This window comes from Vespula vulgaris, chromosome 20 (genome assembly GCF_905475345.1).
Source record: "Vespula vulgaris chromosome 20, iyVesVulg1.1, whole genome shotgun sequence".
Taxonomy (NCBI): Eukaryota; Metazoa; Arthropoda; class Insecta; order Hymenoptera; family Vespidae; genus Vespula; species Vespula vulgaris.
The window spans coordinates 1137889-1157908 of NC_066605.1; the positions used below are offsets into that span (position 1 = coordinate 1137889).

Consider the following 20020-nt stretch of genomic DNA (forward strand, 5'->3'; position numbering starts at 1 on the left):
ATTTGTAGTCTATTAAAGGCAAAAGCCAAGTTTCTTTTTTTATTTTTGATGTTGTAATTTAACATTTATTGATGCAAAGGAATTTTTGGCTGTTAGTGCAGATAATATGGAGTAAACTAATACAGCTTATTTTCCAATGTCTTTATGATTTAGCACTTAATAACATGTGGCCCCCAAGTTTGACATAACGTTTATACCTATCTTGTTATTCTATTAACAGAAAAGCAAAATATTTTTTAAAAAGATGTGTGTACGTTCATATAATTATTTGATGTGACATCTGCATCAATCGAAATTGATACTATTAGCGATTATCTTGCATGTCATTAAACATGATGATACTATTATAAATATATAATCTATTGTCGCGCAAAATTAAAAAACAAAATTGGAAAAAGGAAATGAAGGACATGTAATATAAGCAATTTTATTAATAACTTATTTTCAGCACTGATCTATTTCCTGTATAGATCTGCGCGTATGATAATTTTACATCGGGCGGCAGGAAAATATTTTTGCATAGTAATATCAATTTATAAGTAATCAACAAGTATGAGAATCAAGTCTATATTTTGTACATAAGTGATTTTATTACTCCGTTCTCGGCAAAACCTATTATTGTATTGCTATTAGTTAAATAGTCATTATATGCACAATAAAATGTAATATTCAAAAAAGTGCTATAAATTTGTTATAGAGTGCTCAGGCTTTGGCTTGTTATTAATACAACAAGTACTCTATGGTTATATATCAATGTCTTTCAATTTTGTTCATATTTCTTTTATTATAATAATAGGTATAAATATGAAAAATTGCATGACATTAACAAGAGTCATGTCTTACATCGAAGAGAAATAGATACATGATTGTGCACATATGAATCAATAAGAAACTTTTGAAATAACATTAAACGTTTAAAATTATATTATACATTAACAATTAGATTGTACATAAATTTCATAATTTTTAAAAAATGTCAATGTAGAATATAACACAACAGAAGTGAGATAAGTAGTGTGCACATTTTTTATTTTCTTATGAATTTAATGATATTATTTATGCTTATATTTTGTATCAATCCCGTATAATACTTATGGTTTTATATACAATGGAGCATATAAAAAAGTATGACTTCTTGTGGAATAACATAGAATTCTATATCACTTTCTCTTCAGTATTAATATCTGAAATATACGATTTTATATATGATAGTTCAATTGTATGCACTGTTGTGTAGAAAAACTGAAGAGATATTGGAATGCATTGATTAAGTTTAATTTCATATGAATCCTAAATGTGTAATGAATACTGAAACAAGGAAATTTAATAAAAAGCTTTATACTTTAAAACGAAAGAAAATTTTTGTTAGACGATCCATTGCAATAGGAAATGAATTATGAATTGGTATGAATAATATAGCCATAGAGCCTTCATTAAGATCAGTGCATATCGGTAAAGAAAGTATCATGTTATTCCAAAGCCCGATTTTTATTATCCTTCTCTAAATCTAAATCATATTTTTGCACAGTGTTCCTTTGTTTTTCAACTTGAGATTTTATGAAAGTTAGCTAATACGAATTATTAAAGGAACAGTTTTATAGACTTATAATTGTGATTATTAATATACATTGTTAACTTGTATTTCTTTTTTCTTTCTTTGTAAGTATATAAAAACTGGAATTTATAATTTAATTAAACAGTTGTGAATATTAATTCATATTTCAGTTCTTATCCTACTAATTATAAAAAAGTAATGAAGGATTCACAAGATACATTTTTCATAGAACTTACAATTTGTGTCAGAAATATGGCAACCTAATTCTAACTGTTTGTTATTTAATACTTGCATATAGTAAAAATGTTGGCATTGTGTGAATGTTGTTATATAATAACACGTTCCTTTAACTGATATCAATGAGTATAACTGCAAGTCATACGATATTTTGCCCCTTATAGTTTGTGCGAAAAAACATGTCCATTTTGTATAAGATATTAATGAATTTCAATTAAAGTGAAGTATGAAAGTGTATGAATTGCTAATAATATAAAAAAATAAAGTAAGACAGGGAAATATTATGCAATTAGACTTACACTTTCACGCACTTCACTAGAACTGGAAGACTACATGGACTGGATGAATTTTGTGAATATCCTGTTGTAGAAAAAGTGAATTATCATTTAGATTATAAATTACATGGTATATCAATGTACTGTATACTTAGTATATGACCACATTAAAACATTGTAATAATATACAGTCAGAATAAGGCATGTCAATCCATAAGGATGTACAATTTCCTTAATACCACAGCTAAAGTTGTGAATGTTAAAATATTTTTGTAATTGTTACAGCACATTCTTTATAAATATGTATGCTTCTAAAAGTGTTTAAATTATAAGAAAATGCAGTCTGAAAGTATATAACTCTATTCGATAATGTTTTAATTACATCTTATGGGTGGCAATGGACAGCTAATAATAATAATAATAATAATAATAATGGTTACAATTTCTCTTAGTTGGCTTCATGATATATTACTATGCTCTTATTATCAATATTATTGGAACACACACCACAGTATGTAAGGAGCATTTCTGAATTGCAGTATCTTTCTTTATCGAAATCATCCCATTGACTCGATCAATGTCAATTGTGCCTTACAGAGCCTCCATATGATAAGTTAAAATAAAAATACAGGTGTATATTTTCCATATCTAAGCCAATTGATCAAAAATAAATATTTGCTCATAATTTGTGGTTACTGGTCAACCATGTAAGGCCTTCATAAAGCCCATCTCCAGTGGTAGCACATGATGGTTGAACATACCAATTTCTGTCCCGTATCCTAGTTAACCCCAACTTTTCTTGAATCTCATGGGGTTTCATCGCTAAATGAAAATAAAATTCTTAAACGAAGTCAATGCACATATTTTCTCATATATAAAGTATATACTACAAAAAAATAATAATAATTTGTATGATAAAGATTATGCTACAATAAATAAAATGTTTGTTCTGTTGTTTGCAATATAACTTACCATCAGGAAGATCTTGTTTATTAGCAAAAATTAAAATAATAGCATCACGCATTTCTCTATCATTTATAATCCGATGGAGTTCTTGACGTGCTTCATCAATTCTATCTCTGTCTGCACAGTCTACTACAAAAATAAGACCTTGTGTTCCTGTGTAATAATGACGCCATAATGGACGTATTTTATCCTGTCCACCTACGTCCTAAAAGAACACACAAAGTAATCAATTCTAATTGCAAATGTTTCACATTTATATTACTATTAATGATAGATATTTTAACACGAACTTACCCAGACGTTAAATTTAACATTTTTATAGGTAACAGTTTCTACATTAAATCCTACAGTCGGTATAGTTGTCACAGACTGTCCTAATTTAAGTTTATACAATATTGCTGACATAAATAATTAAGGAAATAAAATATATGGTAGATCTGTTAGATCGTATTCTATCAGAAAGTACTAATTAATGAAAAACAAATTAGTAAAAGTAGAAAGGATACTAGTTTTTCCTGCAGCATCCAATCCCAACATAAGAATTCGCATCTCCTTGTTGCCAAAAATTTTTGACAACAACTTTCCCATCTTACCAGCTGCTTTCTAGGCACCTGCCACCTGGATTCCATATACTGTATAATATTAGAAAATTCAAGACCTTTTTTTAGTAGTTTAACAATAATACAAGTAGCAATATCACATCATTTTCAGGTAACTAATTACTCTACCGGATATACTTTTTAATATATTATTAACGGTTATAATGCATTTGGTGCAATTTAATTTTTCTATAGATTTATTAATTACTATTATAGTCTTTTATTAAAGAAACAGTTTGCAATTGTATAAATACATAACCTCTGAAGAGCTATAACGTTCGAACAGATAAAAAACGTTTAAAATAAAAATGTTGTATTCCTCGTGAAAAGATATATAAATAAAAGCAAATTAATGATTAATTGAATTATGAATGAAATTGATGAATATTTTAAGACGATGATAAAAAGAAAAAGAAAGAAAACATAAAAAATCTCTGGAATATAAAGTAAAATAAAAACGAGGCTGAGATCTACCTATGTAGGACGAAATTTGTAAATGGATCGCACACGCACGGATAATAATTTATAACTTTACCATTTGGAATATAATAAATTCGTTTTTAATTTGAACACGTAAAAGACAAGCATAACGACCAGTAGGATAACTCTTTTATCGTCGCCCACGCGTTTTACATGACAATCGATGACGAATTTTATTAAGTATGTTGCAGTCTCTCAATCGTATTTTCTTCTGATGAATTAACACGCGCGTCCACACGTTATTTTCGTAAAACTTACCGTAAAACATTTACAAAGATCGATTGTTTTATCGGCACATCGGTACATCACAACACGACACTGCACATAACTTTTTTAATACAGTCGTAATACTGCAGTAACATTACCAAAAACGTTATTTAGGCACGTATAACATAATGCTCCCGCAAGTTCCAAGGAACACACGCGTGCAACTTGAAAGAAAACGCAACTTGAGCTTGAGATCGTTGAAGCATGTATATATATATGTGTGTGTGTGTGTATATAACTATATATTATATATACTAAATTCACACATAATTTTAGGCGCCACCACATATTGCCACTATACTAGTTCTTTTCATCTATGAAAGGCAATTATGATTAATCTTTATAAAATATTTGAACTTCCTTGAATTGTATCAATCATTTTTCTTAATTTTTCTAAATTATCTATATAGATATATTTGCTATTATACATATATATTTTTAATATAATCGAAAAATTCTTCGGAAAATGGAATGGGCGTGGAACGAACGACTAAACGAATAATTGATTAGCTATGTGTTACGGTAAAGTTAATTCTTTAGAAAGATTAAGAACAATTTGTTTATTTTTCAAGATACTTTTGAATTATTTCTCATTTTTTATAGCATTGTTAATTTTTTTCTTGTTTTGACATTAGTTCTTTCCTTTCAGGATATTTTTTATGATATGATTTTTCTCTTTTCTTTCTTTTTTTTTTTAATGATTCGCGATGATAAAATCGCACGAGAAATTGCTTGTGGCACCATCTAAATTACATTCCTAGAAACTATATACATTTTTTGTTAAAATTAATCTTATCGTCGATAAGCTAAGAGTTAGGTAATTTTTGAGATAAGATTTTTTAATAATATTTGTAGAAACGTTATTTGCAACGATCAATTTGGAAAAGTTTGTTAATTATACAAATATAGAATGTTATATAAACGTGTAAAGAGGTTGTAAAATTTTAATCCTTACATGTGAAAATGATATCGAAATATCTGATTTTGAGTTAAAACATGATGTAACAAATGAATTTTAGAATTTGCATAATAAGACTTTTGCAAAGTTACGAATTTACAAACAAATTGAAGTACATATAAACATTTTTAATATTTTTATGGAAAATTTAACTTTTTTTTAATCTCACTACTGATGGGAAGAGTTATCCAGAAAAAAGCATGAACGATAAACTATTATTTCCTATTACATTAATCTACTATCAAGATAAAATAGGTTAGGTACATACAACACGACTTTCATCAATAATTAAGGTGTTCACCACCTTTCGCTCGTAGCGTATGTGACTTCAGCGACAGGTATGGAGAAAATATGAACTACAAACTCGATACTGAAACAGTCCCCACTATATGCCTATTGCATCAGTGCATTTATTATAAGCTTGTTAAGTTATACATCCTTCTTACGTGTTACCTAACAACCGAGTTAGTGTAAGACAAAAATTATTGTGTAATAAAAATAATGGTGCATCCAAAATTCAAAAAAACAAACAATGCGCTAGATTATACTTTTCGAAAGACAAATTATTAAAAAGTCTTTATTAGTTGTATAAACTTCCCGTTTCTTGTTTTTAGTTAAACATACATAAAGTGAAAATTTATTTAAGCAGCTATTCACCCGGTAGTACTTGCGCTGTATCACTTAGACACAGATTTCGATATTTCGCAGAAAGATTATTCCCATTTCGCAATTTAATTTTAAAATAAAATATTTCTCCGTTATAGAAAAAACATTGAAATATGCAACTATTTGCCCGGTGTTATATGAGTCCTTGGCAACAGTTAAAAAAGAAGAGGAGAAAAAAAGAAAAAAGAGAAGAAAGAGAAAAAGTAAAGAAAGAAAAAATGAAAAATTGCACTGCAAAGATACTGAAACAGTAAACCGCCCAAAAGTCCACACCGGAATGCCCCTACCAAAAGTTCCACCCGAGACAAACAACAATTAAAAGTTCTTAAATATAACTAATATAATAAATAAAAGTAAATAATTCGAATAATTAATAAAAGTATATAACTAATATAACTAATAGAAGTATATAATTAATAAAAGTAAATAAGAATAAATAGGAATGATAATGAACATAAAGACGACAGAAAAGATTTCTGTGCGTTTTCTTAATTACTTAAAAATTTTTTAGAAAATTACTTAAAAATTTTGTTATATTCAAATTTATTTATCTGTGTATTAAGTATAACTAACAATTCAAAATGTAATCAATTTAACGGTTAATTGAACTTAGAGATGTTGTAAAAATATAGAAATATGCAGCCATCCGCCCGGTAATACTTGCGTTTTATAATTATACATATAATTTAGTTACAGACTTTAAATATAATTAAGACATAGATCTCGATATATCGCAAGTATTACCGACCCAGGTCCCACCGCTTGGAGGTTGCTGCATCTGGGGACCCACGAGCTAACGGTGACTCTACTCTCTAAGATTCGCGGGACCGGCGTGAGCAAATAATCGCCGAACAAATAAAACGAAGTCCCCGGTAGGACTTTTAATCGCGCTCGGACACTCACGTGAGTGTCCGAATGACTCTACTTCAAAATACGCATTACCGGCGTAATCTTATCTATATATCAGGCAAATAAAACTAAGTCCACGGTAGGACACTTAATTCGCGCCCGAACACTCACGTGGTGTTAGTACAACGGCAACTCTACTCTAAAATCCGCATTCCCGGCGTTCGCGAGGTAATATGAGCGAACAGGGACATCGAGTCCGCAACGGTATCCTACTAGGGATAACGTTGAGGCCGTCAGCCTCGGATGCCCATATCCCGCCTTTAAGCACGACCGTCCGTGCCTTTCGCATTTCGAACAATAACACGAAGTCCACGGTAGGACCTTTAATCGCGCCCGAACATCCACGTGAGTGTTAGAATAACGGTGACTCTACTCTAATTCGCGGTCCCGCGGGGTTGCATACACCTCACCATGGACTCAGGTGACTATAGATATAAGGTGGGTCAGTCAACGGACTGAACATCCTTACAAATAGCCATAAACCATCCTCCTCAGTAGCACATAGACCGTCTCACTCTACAGTCATCCGATGACCGTATCACGACCGGTCATTCGTTCGTTTTTAGCAATCAAACGAAGTCCATTATCGTAGGACTTTTAATCGCGCCCGGGAACACCACGCCTGTGCCCGCCGACACAGGCGCAAATGTTCTTTCTATCTTACCCGTATTCGCGTCTAACAATCGAATATGAACCAACCCTTCGACGATACATCGAACCTGCGCCGACATATCGAAATCCGTGAAGAAGAGGAGAAGAAGAAGAGAAAGAGAGGAACAGAAAGCCGGAACGTGCGCGCATGTGAGAACCATAGAACTCGGAAGAAAAGAAAGAAAAGAATATCTGAAGGTGCAACGGAACGCGTGCACGAACGTGTGAAAAAGATGAAATTGAAATGAAAAGATGAACATAGAAAAGAAAAGAAAAGAGAAAATGAATGCGACCGAAGTCAGAGTACGGAAATCGAGCTGAATTTTTCGGTACAGAAAGAAGGAGACCCGCACAGAAGCCCACGCCCAAGGGCCCATCCCAAGGGTCCCACCCGAGAGAAACTATGATAATTAATCTCCAATGATTATTTCAATATTACAGAGCTGACAATTTCAAAGAACAGATATGACTGTGAATTGACTAATGAATATACGGAAAGTGTAAGAAAGAATGTAAAATGTACGTCCTTCGATGTTTAATTTGGAATTACATAGGAGAAATTTTGGAGAACTCTTAAAGAACGCAGCCATTCGCTCGGCAATACTTGCACACCATAAGATTTGACGAAACGCAAGTACTTCCGACCCAGGTCCCACCGCGTGGAGGTTGCTGCAGTTGGAGACCCACGGTCTAACGGGGTCTCTACTCTGAAATTCGCGTGACCGGCGTGTTCAAATAATCGGCGTTCTATAAAACGAAGTCCCCGGTAGGACTTTTACTCGCGCCCGAACACTCCCGTGAGTGTTAGCATAACGGTGACTCTAACTCGCGTCCGCGACGTTCAATGCACTGTCCAAGAATTCAGGCGGCTAACAGGAGGAGGGTCAGTCCACACTTACGGATAGCAAACCATACTACTCGGCAGCACATAAACCGACACACGACCGATCATTTATTCGTTTTGGCAATCAAACGAAGTCCATTACCGAAGGACTTTTATTCGCGCGCGAGAACACCACGTCTGTGCCCGCCGACACAGGCGTAAATGTTCTTTCTATCCTACCCGTATTCCGCGCGGATATATCGATATATGTGAAGAAGAGGATAAGAAGAAGAGAAAGAAGAGAAAAGAAGAAGAAAGCCAGAACGTGCGCACACGTGAAAAGGATGGAGCAGAAAAGAATAGAAAGAAAAGAATATCCGTAAGACGCAATGGAACACATGCACGTGTGAAGAAGATAAAATTGGGAAGAAAAGATGAACGTAAAAGATCGACGAATACCAGAGTACAAAAATCCAGCTCGATTTTTCTATGCAGAAAGAAGGAGACCCGCACAGAAGCCCACGCCCAAGGGCCCATCCCAAGGGTCCCACCCGAGAGAAACTATGATAATTAATCCCGATTAATTGTTACGATATAGAACTATGCGTTTCGAAGAACAGAAATGACTGTAAACTTATTGTTGAAGATACGAAAGATGTATGAAACCATGCGAAATGTAACTTAGGATTACATGGAAAAGATTTTGAAAAAGATTTTGAAGTGTGCAGCCATTCGCTCGGTAATACTTGTATCTCATAAGATTTCGACGTAACGCAAGTATTACCGACCCAGGTCCCACCGCGTGGAGGTTGCTGCATGTAGAGACCCGCGGACTAACGGGGACTCTACTCTAAAATCCGCGATCCGAGATGCCTTTCCGCTTCGGGAGCTTCAGACTTCTCAGCAAACTGGAGATGTATAAAACCCCGCTTACAGATCGCTCCGCCGTCCACACCGTCGGCTTCAGACATCTCGAGACACGACCGGTCGTGTCTATATTTCGACTCCAAAAATCAAAACGTAGTCCTCGGCAGGACTTAATCTCGCGTCCGCGAACACCCACGCGCGTGCCGGCCGTCACGCGCGTGAGTGTTTTCCCTATCGTTCGCGTACGGAAGCAAGGAGACATACCCTCCCTGCATATAATAAGAATTATATGCAGGGAGGTTCCATTAACTTCCGTGTAAAGATCCCACGATGATCCGTCACCTAATCTGAAACAGAAAAAAAATGATTGTAGTGCTAAATATAAGATCAAAAATTAAAAAGATAATAAAAATTAAATATAAAAGCAAATATTAAAAAGATAATAAAAATTAAATATAAAAGCAAAAATTAAAAAGTTAACAAAAGTTAAATGCAAAAGCAAAAATTAAAAAGTTAACAAAAGTTAAATGCAAAAGCAAAAGTTAAAAGTATAATAGAAATTAGATATAAGAACGAAAATTATATATAAAACTATATGCAAAGACTTCCCTGTAAAAATTTAATTTCACGATGATCGGTCCCTCGTTGATCGGTCCCTCGATGAGCTAACCTGAAACAGAAAAAGTATGAAATAGAATGAGAAACATATAAAGAAAATAGGAAAAGAATAGGCAGACAGAAAAAGGAAAAAAGAAGGAAAAATTTGAGTATGTACGCATGAGAAAAATAGAATTCCGAACGATGGATGTGCATCTCGAAGAATGGTTAACTCAGCGAAAATCATAGTAATATAATTGAGTTCAAGTTTTCCCTAGCAAAAGAACGAAACCCGCCTAAGGCCCACACCCGAGGGCCCCTCCCAAGGGTCCCACCCGAGACTAACAATAAATAAATGTTAATAATAGTGATTCATATGGTAAGTAAAAGTATATAATTAATGTAATTATCAAGAGTATACAATTATTATGGTATATAAGTAATAAAAGTAAATCAGGATAAATACGAATGATAGCTAACATGAGCATATTCATATAGTAAGTAAAAGTATATAATTAATATAATTATCAAAAGTATACGATTATTAAGGTATATAAGTAATAAAAGTAAATCAGGATAAATACGAATGATAGCTAACATGAGCATATTCATATAGTAGGTAAAACTATATAATTAATGTAATTATCAAAAGTATACGATTATTAAGGTATATTAGTAATAAAAGTAAATCAGGATAAATACGGACGATAGCTAACATAAGTGGGATAGAAAAATTTTCAGTGCGTTCTCTTAGAAAATTCATTTAAAATTTTCTTATATTGAAATTTATTTATCTGTGAAAATATAACTAATAATGTAGAATGAAATTAATTTAACGTCTAATTGAAGTTAGACAGAAGAGATTTTGGAAAAACATTGAAATACGCAGCCATTCGCCCGGTAGTACTTGCGCTATATAATTACGTATATATTTTAATAATAGATTTTTGATACAATTTAGACATAGATTTTAATATATCACAAGTACTACCGACCCAGGTCCCACCGCTAGGAGGTTGCTGCGTCTCGGGACCCACGAGCTAACGGGGACTCTACTCTAAAATTCGCGTGACCGGCGTGATCAAGTAATCGGCGTTCTATAAAACGAAGTCCCCGGTAGGACTTTTAATCGCGCCCGAACACTCCCGGGAGCGTTATGATAGCGGTGACTCTACTCTAAATTCGCGTTCGCGGCGTCCACGTACCAACCGAGAATTCAGGCGGCTAACAGGAGGAGGGTCAGTCCACGCTTACGGATAGCAATTCCATACCGCTCGGCAGCACACGAACCGACACACGACCGGTCATTATACGGTTTAGCAATCAAACGAAGTCCTTTACCGTAGGACTTTTATCCGCGCCCGAGAACACCACGTCTGTGCCCGCCGACACAGGCGTGAGTGTTCTTCCTATCCTGCCCGTATTCGCGTATAGCAATCGATTATGAAATGAACCTTTCGACGATAAATCGGACCTGCGCCGATATATCGAAAACCGCGAAGATGAGTAAGAGGAAAAGAAAACCGGAACATGCGCGCACGTGAATATGACAAAACTCAGAAGAATAGAAAGAAAGGAGATCCGGAAGTTATAATATAACACAGGCACGTGTGAAAACGATGAAATTGAAATGAAAAGATGGACATAGAAAAGAAAAGAAAACAAAAGAAAAGAAAAGAGAAAATGAATTCGACCGAAGTCAGAGTACGGAAATCGAGCTGAATTTTTCGGTACAGAAAGAAGGAGACCCGCACAGAAGCCCACGCCCAAGGGCCCATCCCAAGGGTCCCACCCGAGAGAAACTATGATAATTAATCTCCAATGATTATTTCAATATTACAGAGCTAACAATTTCAAAGAATAGATATGACTGTGAATTGACTAATGAATATACGGAGAGTGTAAGAAAGAATGTAAAATGTACGTCCTTCGATGTTTAATTTGCAATTACATAGGAGAAATTTTGGAGAACTCTTAAAGAACGCAGCCATTCGCTCGGCAATACTTGCACACCATAAGATTTGACGAAACGCAAGTACTTCCGACCCAGGTCCCACCGCGTGGAGGTTGCTGCAGTTGGAGACCCACGGTCTAACGGGGTCTCTACTCTGAAATTCGCGTGACCGGCGTGTTCAAATAATCGGCGTTCTATAAAACGAAGTCCCCGGTAGGACTTTTACTCGCGCCCGAACACTCCCGTGAGTGTTAGCATAACGGTGACTCTAACTCGCGTCCGCGACGTTCAATGCACTGTCCAAGAATTCAGGCAGCTAACTGGAGGAGGGTCAGTCCACGCTTACGGATAGCAAACCATACTACTCGGCAGCACATAAACCGACACACGACCGATCATTTATTCGTTTTGGCAATCAAACGAAGTCCATTTCCGTAGGACATTTACTCGCGCCCGAGAACAGCACGCCTGTGCTCGCCGACACAGGCGTAAATGTTCTTCCTATCCTACCCGTATTCCGCGCGGATAAATCGAGATTCGGGAAGAAGAGGCAAAGAAGAAGAGAAAGAGAAGAAAAGGAGAAGAAAGCCAGAACATGCGCACACGTGAAAAGGATGAAGCAGAAAAGAAAAGAAAGAAAAGAATATCCGTAAGACGCAATGGAACACATGCACGTGTGAAGAAGATGAAATTGGGAAGAAAAGATGTACGTAAAAGATCGACGAAAACCAGAGTACAAAAATCCAGCTCGATTTTTCGATGCAGAAAGAAGGAGACCCGCACAGAAGCCCACGCCCATGAGCCCTACTCATGGGACCCACCCGAGAGAAACCATAATAATTAATCCCGATTAATTGTTACGTTATAGAGCTATGCGTTTCGAAGAACAGAAATGACTGTAAACTTATTGTGGAAGATACGAAAGATGTATGAAACCATGCGAAATGTAACTTAGGATTACATGGAAAAGATTTTCAAACAGATTTTGAAATGTGCAGCTATTCGCTCGGTAATACTTGTATCTCATAAGATTTCGACGTAACGCAAGTATTACCGACCCAGGTCCCACCGCGTGGAGGTTGCTGCATGTAGAGACCCGCGGACTAACGGGGACTCTACTCTAAAATCCGCGATCCGAGATGCCTTTCCGCTTCGGGAGCTTCAGACTTCTCAGCAAACTGGAGATGTATAAAACCCCGCTTACAGATCGCTCCGCCGTCCACACCGTCGGCTTCAGACATCTCGAGACACGACCGGTCGTGTCTATATTTCGACTCCAAAAATCAAAACGTAGTCCTCGGCAGGACTTAATCTCGCGTCCGCGAACACCCACGCGCGTGCCGGCCGTCACGCGCGTGAGTGTTTTCCCTATCGTTCGCGTACGGAAGCAAGGAGACATACCCTCCCTGCATATAATAAGAATTATATGCAGAGAGGTTCCATTAACTTCCGTGTAAAGATCCCACGATGATCCGTCACCTAATCTGAAACAGAAAAAAAATGATTGTAGTGCTAAATATAAGATCAAAAATTAAAAAGATAATAAAAATTAAATATAAAAGCAAATATTAAAAAGATAATAAAAAGTAAATATAAAAGCAAAAATTAAAAAGTTAACAAAAGTTAAATGCAAAAGCAAAAATTAAAAAGTTAACAAAAGTTAAATGCAAAAGCAAAAGTTAAAAGTATAATAGAAATTAGATATAAGAACGAAAATTATATATAAAACTATATGCAAAGACTTCCCTGTAAAAATTTAATTTCACGATGATCGGTCCCTCGTTGATCGGTCCCTCGATGAGCTAACCTGAAACAGAAAAAGTATGAAATAGAATGAGAAACATATAAAGAAAATAGGAAAAGAATAGGCAGACAGAAAAAGGAAAAAAGAAGGAAAAATTTGAGTATGTACGCATGAGAAAAATAGAATTCCGAACGATGGATGTGCATCTCGAAGAATGGTTAACTCAGCGAAAATCAGAGTAACATAATTGAGTTCAAGTTTTCCCTAGCAAAAGAACCAAACCCGCCTAAGGCCCACACCCGAGGGCCCCTCCCAAGGGTCCCACCCGAGAGAAACCATAATAATTAATCCCGATTAATTGTTACGTTATAGAGCTATGCGTTTCGAAGAACAGAAATGACTGTAAACTTATTGTTGAAGATACGAAAGATGTATGAAACCATGCGAAATGTAACTTAGGATTACATGGAAAAGATTTTGAAAAAGATTTTGAAGTGTGCAGCCATTCGCTCGGTAATACTTGGATCTCATAAAATTTCGACATAACGCAAGTATTACCGACCCAGGTCCCACCGCGTGGAGGTTGCTGCATGTAGAGACCCGCGGACTAACGGGGACTCTACTCTAAAATCCGCGATCCGAGATGCCTTTCCGCTTCGGGAGCTTCAGACTTCTCAGCAAACTGGAGATGTATAAAACCCCGCTTACAGATCGCTCCGCCGTCCACACCGTCGGCTGCAGACATCTCGAGACACGACCGGTCGTGTCTATATTTCGACTCCAAAAATCAAAACGTAGTCCTCGGCAGGACTTAATCTCGCGTCCGCGAACACCCACGCGCGTGCCGGCCGTCACGCGCGTGAGTGTTTTCCCTATCGTTCGCGTACGGAAGCAAGGAGACATACCCTCCCTGCATATAATAAGAATTATATGCAGAGAGGTTCCATTAACTTCCGTGTAAAGATCCCACGATGATCCGTCACCTAATCTGAAACAGAAAAAAAATGATTGTAGTGCTAAATATAAGATCAAAAATTAAAAAGATAATAAAAATTAAATATAAAAGCAAATATTAAAAAGATAATAAAAATTAAATATAAAAGCAAAAATTAAAAAGTTAACAAAAGTTAAATGCAAAAGCAAAAATTAAAAAGTTAACAAAAGTTAAATGCAAAAGCAAAAGTTAAAAGTATAATAGAAATTAGATATAAGAACGAAAATTATATATAAAACTATATGCAAAGACTTCCCTGTAAAAATTTAATTTCACGATGATCGGTCCCTCGTTGATCGGTCCCTCGATGAGCTAACCTGAAACAGAAAAAGTATGAAATAGAATGAGAAACATATAAAGAAAATAGGAAAAGAATAGGCAGACAGAAAAAGGAAAAAAGAAGGAAAAATTTGAGTATGTACGCATGAGAAAAATAGAATTCCGAACGATGGATGTGCATCTCGAAGAATGGTTAACTCAGCGAAAATCAGAGTAACATAATTGAGTTCAAGTTTTCCCTAGCAAAAGAACCAAACCCGCCTAAGGCCCACACCCGAGGGCCCCTCCCAAGGGTCCCACCCGAGAGAAACCATAATAATTAATCCCGATTAATTGTTATGTTATAGAGCTATGCGTTTCGAAGAACAGAAATGACTGTAAACTTATTGTTGAAGATACGAAAGATGTATGAAACCATGCGAAATGTAACTTAGGATTACATGGAAAAGATTTTGAAAAAGATTTTGAAGTGTGCAGCCATTCGCTCGGTAATACTTGGATCTCATAAAATTTCGACATAACGCAAGTATTACCGACCCAGGTCCCACCGCGTGGAGGTTGCTGCATGTAGAGACCCGCGAACTAACGGGGACTCTACTCTAAAATCCGCGATCCGAGATGCCTTTCCGCTTCGGGAGCTTCGGGCTTCTCAGCAAACTGGAGATGTGTAAAACCCCGCTTACAGATCGCTCCACCGTCCACGCCGTCGGCTTCAGACATCTCGAGACACGACCGGTCGTGTCTATATTTCGATTTCTGAAATCAAAACGAAGTCCTCGGCAGGACTTAATCTCGCGTCCGCGAACACCTACGCGCGTGCCGGCCGTCACGCGCGTGAGTGTTTTCCCTATCATTCGCGTACGGAAGCAAGGAGACATACCCTCCCTGCATATAATAAGAATTATATGCAGAGAGGTTCCATTAACTTCCGTGTAAAGATCCCACGATGATCCGTCACCTAATCTGAAACAGAAAAAAAATGATTGTAGTGCTAAATATAAGATCAAAAATTAAAAAGATAATAAAAATTAAATATAAAAGCAAATATTAAAAAGATATTAAAAATTAAATGTAAGAGCAAAAACTAAAAAGTTAATAAAACTTAAATATAAAAGCAAAAATTAAAAAGTTAACAAAAGTTAAATGCAAAAGCAAAAGTTAAAAGTATAATAGAAATTAGATATAAGAACGAAAATTATATATAAAACTATATGCAAAGACTTCCCTGTAAAAATTTAATTTCACGATGATCGGTCCCTCGATGATCGGTCCCTCGTTGATCGATCCCTCGATGAGCTAACCTGAAACAGAAAAAGTATGAAATAGAATGAGAAACAGATATAAAGAAAACAGGAAAAGAATAGGCAGACAGAAAAAGGAAAAAAGAAGGAAAAATTTGCGTATGTACGCATGAGAAAAATAGAATTCCGAACGATGGATGTGTATCTCGAAGATCGGTTCAATCGACAAAAATCAGAATATCGTAATTGAATTCGATTTTTCTTCAGTAAAAGAACCAAACCCGCCTAAGGCCCACACCCGAGGGCCCCTCCCAAGGGTCCCACCCGAGAGAAGATAGAGGAGTTAATGAACAATTTAATCAACTGTTTAAAATAATTGTTCAATCTACGGCTATGCAGCCATATGCTGGGTAATACTGGAATCCTGTTAGGTATCCTTCCTGTAAAAGTGAGACAAGAATATGCTATGTATTTCAATGTTCTTGTTTCATTCCCATCTGCACTTTTATTCAGTGCACTTTCAGTGGTCCTCACAATTGCCATATTTTATACGTTTCGAAATTATTACTTTAATATAAAACTTGATTTTATAAAAATAAAATTACTGATTTAATTGAACTTTAGAAAAGAAATATGGGAAAAATTTATTACTCGACTCTAATAATAAAAATGTATAAAATACGTAAAAATTCTATTCGCGAACGCGTGGCAACGTGTGGCAAGATGGGACACGGAATGAATAGATCTTCTTAGTTTCTGAAAATTAAATTATTATTATATAAGAGCATTCTGAGTGACAACATGGTATAATTAAAATATGATTAAGAGCCATTCTCGAAGTGTTCTGTCGAACCTTCGAAAATAACTCTATAGTCTAATAGTTGCCCTCTTGAGCCACAATTTGTGGGGGCCTCTTCGGCACATAGCCTCTTCTTTGCTTCGTGCCCTAACAACTACTATGGAACATTTGAACTATCGTCAACTATCGCCAAGAAACTAGAACTATCTCTTATTCTGAAACGTCGAAGAAAACTAACTAATCTAACGTAATTCTAAACCAATCCTGAAACGAAAAATCGAGAAAGCATCGGTAGAGAAACGAGAATTAATATATTAATTGCTGAAAATCCTAAGCTAAAAATCGATTAACTTGTTCTATGTTCTACGCGTTGTGATTTTACAAGTCTCTTTGTCTTTTCTCTACTCTACTTTATTCTTTCAAAAGCAATGACTCTATTGAGACTTTTCTTTTATTAATAAAATTGATTAATCTTTATCTAAAAATGTAACGAAAAATCATTGGACGCTCCTTCTTACAAGCGATTATTCTAATTATTAGAAAAGAAATTATACGATCTCGCTTGTAATCAAGGAACTATCCATCGCTAATGTCTTCTTGCTTATTTATTATTCAAAATCGCGAATATCGCGATTTTTGTACTATTCTCGCGGGACAAAATTATTTAAAAATGCATTCAAATATTAAAAATTTCAAATAATCATAGTAAACGCGTTTAAGCAAGAAGACTCTATCCTGATCTAATAAATAAATCAAAGAATAACGAACCATTCACGAGTAAATCTCCGAAGAAATTTACTCGTGGTCACTCATTGCTCTTTTACTAATTAATTACAACCAATCACCCGTGCCGATTCGGACCTTTCGTCCTCGACATGATTGAGTGATCGGAGGAACTCAAAAATTAACTCACCACTTAAGAAGTTCTGCGATGGCTCCAAAACACTGGACCGCGATTTAGGTCGAAATTGAGGGTGGACGATTTGTAGTTGGTTGAACATGAGGTAGGTCGACATCGAAGTTGGTTGAGATCCTCTTCGGTGATGCACTGACTCTAATTCGCGATAGTTACTTATTGACGAACGGTCACTGAATTTACTTAACGCAACTCTACTATATTTTACAAGTACAGTCTGTGCGACTGTTAAAAAATCAAAAAACTACGCGAACAAACACTGAATCTAAGGACTGCATTGCGCGCAGTCTATGCAAAAACACTTATGGTTTAAATCGCGAAACGCGAACGAACAAACACCGCTTCTACTTCGCGATAAATTTATTTTAGCGATACCAACACTCGATTACATCATTGCAACGCGCGCGATTGCAACGAGGTTCTGAAACAAAAATACAAACGAAATAATTAGTATCGTTGTTACAATGAAAACTGTATAAATCATTCAACAAATATATGATAGATAAATATACTTACTTTAAGTCTTCGTTAATATTCGCTCGAATTCGGGATCCTGCGAAAATTTCCAAGTCCACTCGTAGAGATAGATTTTCAAAGTCCCCCAAAGGTGCGAAAATTTCTAAGTCCAACCGTGGAGATAGTTTTTCAAAGTCCCACAAAGGAGCGAAAATTTCTAAGTTCACTCGTCGAAGTCCAAAGCACAACTGAACCAGGAACTATAAAGGTCGGCCAAAGACCCGACATTGTTGTCGTCTCTCGAAGCTGTGTATCCCCACTTCGCATTTAAGTCTAAAATCAAATAAGCTGTTACATATTCGAATTAACTGTTCGTTAATGCTTGCACGAATGGCATCCGCGAAAATTTCTATGTTCACTGGTCGAAGTCCAACGCACAACTGAATCAGGAAATAAACAGGTCGGCCAAAGACGCGATATTGTTGTCGTCTCTCGAAGCCGTGTATCCCCACTTCGCATTTAAGTCTAAAATCAAATAAGCTGTTACATATTCGAATTAACTGTTCGTTAATGCTTGCACGAATGGCATCCGCGAAAATTTCTATGTTCACTGGTCGAAGTCCAACGCACAACTGAATCAGGAAATAAACAGGTCGGCCAAAGACGCGATATTGTTGTCGTCTCTCGAAGCCGTGTATCCCCACTTCGCATTTAAGTCTAAAATCAAATAAGCTGTTACATATTCGAATTAACTGTTCGTTAATGCTTGCACGAATGGCATCCGCGAAAATTTCTATGTTCACTGGTCAAAGTCCAACGCACAACTGAATCAGGAAATAAACAGGTCGGCCAAAGACGCGATATTGTTGTCGTCTCTCGAAGCCGTGTATCCCCACTTCGCATTTAAGTCTAAAATCAAATAAGCTGTTACATATTCGAATTAACTGTTCGTTAATGCTTGCACGAATGGCATCCGCGAAAATTTCTATGTTCACTGGTCAAAGTCCAATGCACAACTAAACTAGTAACTGTCAAAGTCGTTCAGAGGACCGATTTTGATTTCGACTCACAAAGAAAATTATCCCCACTTCACAATTTAATTTTAAAATAAAATATTTCTCCGTTATAGAAAAAACATTGAAATATGCAACTATTTGCCCGGTGTTATATGAGTCCTTGGCAACAGTTAAAAAAGAAGAGGAGAAAAAAAGAAAAAAGAGAAGAAAGAGAAAAAGTAAAGAAAGAAAAAATGAAAAATTGCACTGCAAAGATACTGAAACAGTAAACCGCCCAAAAGTCCACACCGGAATGCCCCTACCAAAAGTTCCACCCGAGACAAACAACAATTAAAAGTTCTTAAATATAACTAATATAATAAATAAAAGTAAATAATTCGAATAATTAATAAAAGTATATAACTAATATAACTAATAGAAGTATATAATTAATAAAAGTAAATAAGAATAAATAGGAATGATAATGAACATAAAGACGACAGAAAAGATTTCTGTGCGTTTTCTTAATTACTTAAAAATTTTTTAGAAAATTACTTAAAAATTTTGTTATATTCAAATTTATTTATCTGTGTATTAAGTATAACTAACAATTCAAAATGTAATCAATTTAACGGTTAATTGAACTTAGAGATGTTGTAAAAATATAGAAATATGCAGCCATCCGCCCGGTAATACTTGCGTTTTATAATTATACATATAATTTAGTTACAGACTTTAAATATAATTAAGACATAGATCTCGATATATCGCAAGTATTACCGACCCAGGTCC

The 20020-nt window shown here is 35.6% G+C and overlaps 1 protein-coding gene across 6 annotated transcripts; it reads right to left on the minus strand.

The window, feature by feature from the left end:
- Positions 1-2409: 2409 nt before the first annotated feature.
- LOC127071028 (ADP-ribosylation factor 6) lies at positions 2410-5624 on the minus strand. 6 transcript variants are annotated; one of them, XM_051009799.1, is made up of 5 exons: positions 5606-5624; positions 3540-3665; positions 3328-3431; positions 3040-3238; positions 2410-2889 (listed from the first exon to the last, which is right to left on the minus strand). In XM_051009799.1, the coding sequence occupies exons 2-5, from the start codon at positions 3619-3621 to the stop codon at positions 2747-2749; spliced, it is 528 nt and encodes a 175-aa protein (XP_050865756.1). In that variant the 5' UTR covers positions 3622-3665; positions 5606-5624; the 3' UTR covers positions 2410-2746. The 6 variants fall into 6 exon arrangements, with proteins under 6 accessions (XP_050865756.1, XP_050865752.1, XP_050865751.1 ...); XM_051009795.1 differs by lacking the exon at positions 5606-5624 and adding an exon at positions 4371-4647 and having other exon boundaries at positions 3540-3651; XM_051009794.1 differs by lacking the exon at positions 5606-5624 and adding an exon at positions 4371-4638.
- Positions 5625-20020: the final 14396 nt, after the last annotated feature.

What these genes read in the sequence shown, in the direction of transcription:
- LOC127071028 (XM_051009799.1), bottom strand. Translation starts at nt 3,621, where the DNA reads ATGGGAAAGTTGTTGTCAAAAATTTTTGGCAACAAGGAGATGCGAATT. An exon ending in ATGTTAAATTTAACGTCTGG is followed by an intron (nt 3,239 to 3,327) that starts GTAAGTTCGTGT and finishes GTGTTCTTTTAG; the next exon opens with GACGTAGGTGGACAGGATAA. An exon ending in TAAACAAGATCTTCCTGATG is followed by an intron (nt 2,890 to 3,039) that starts GTAAGTTATATT and finishes ATTTTCATTTAG; the next exon opens with CGATGAAACCCCATGAGATT.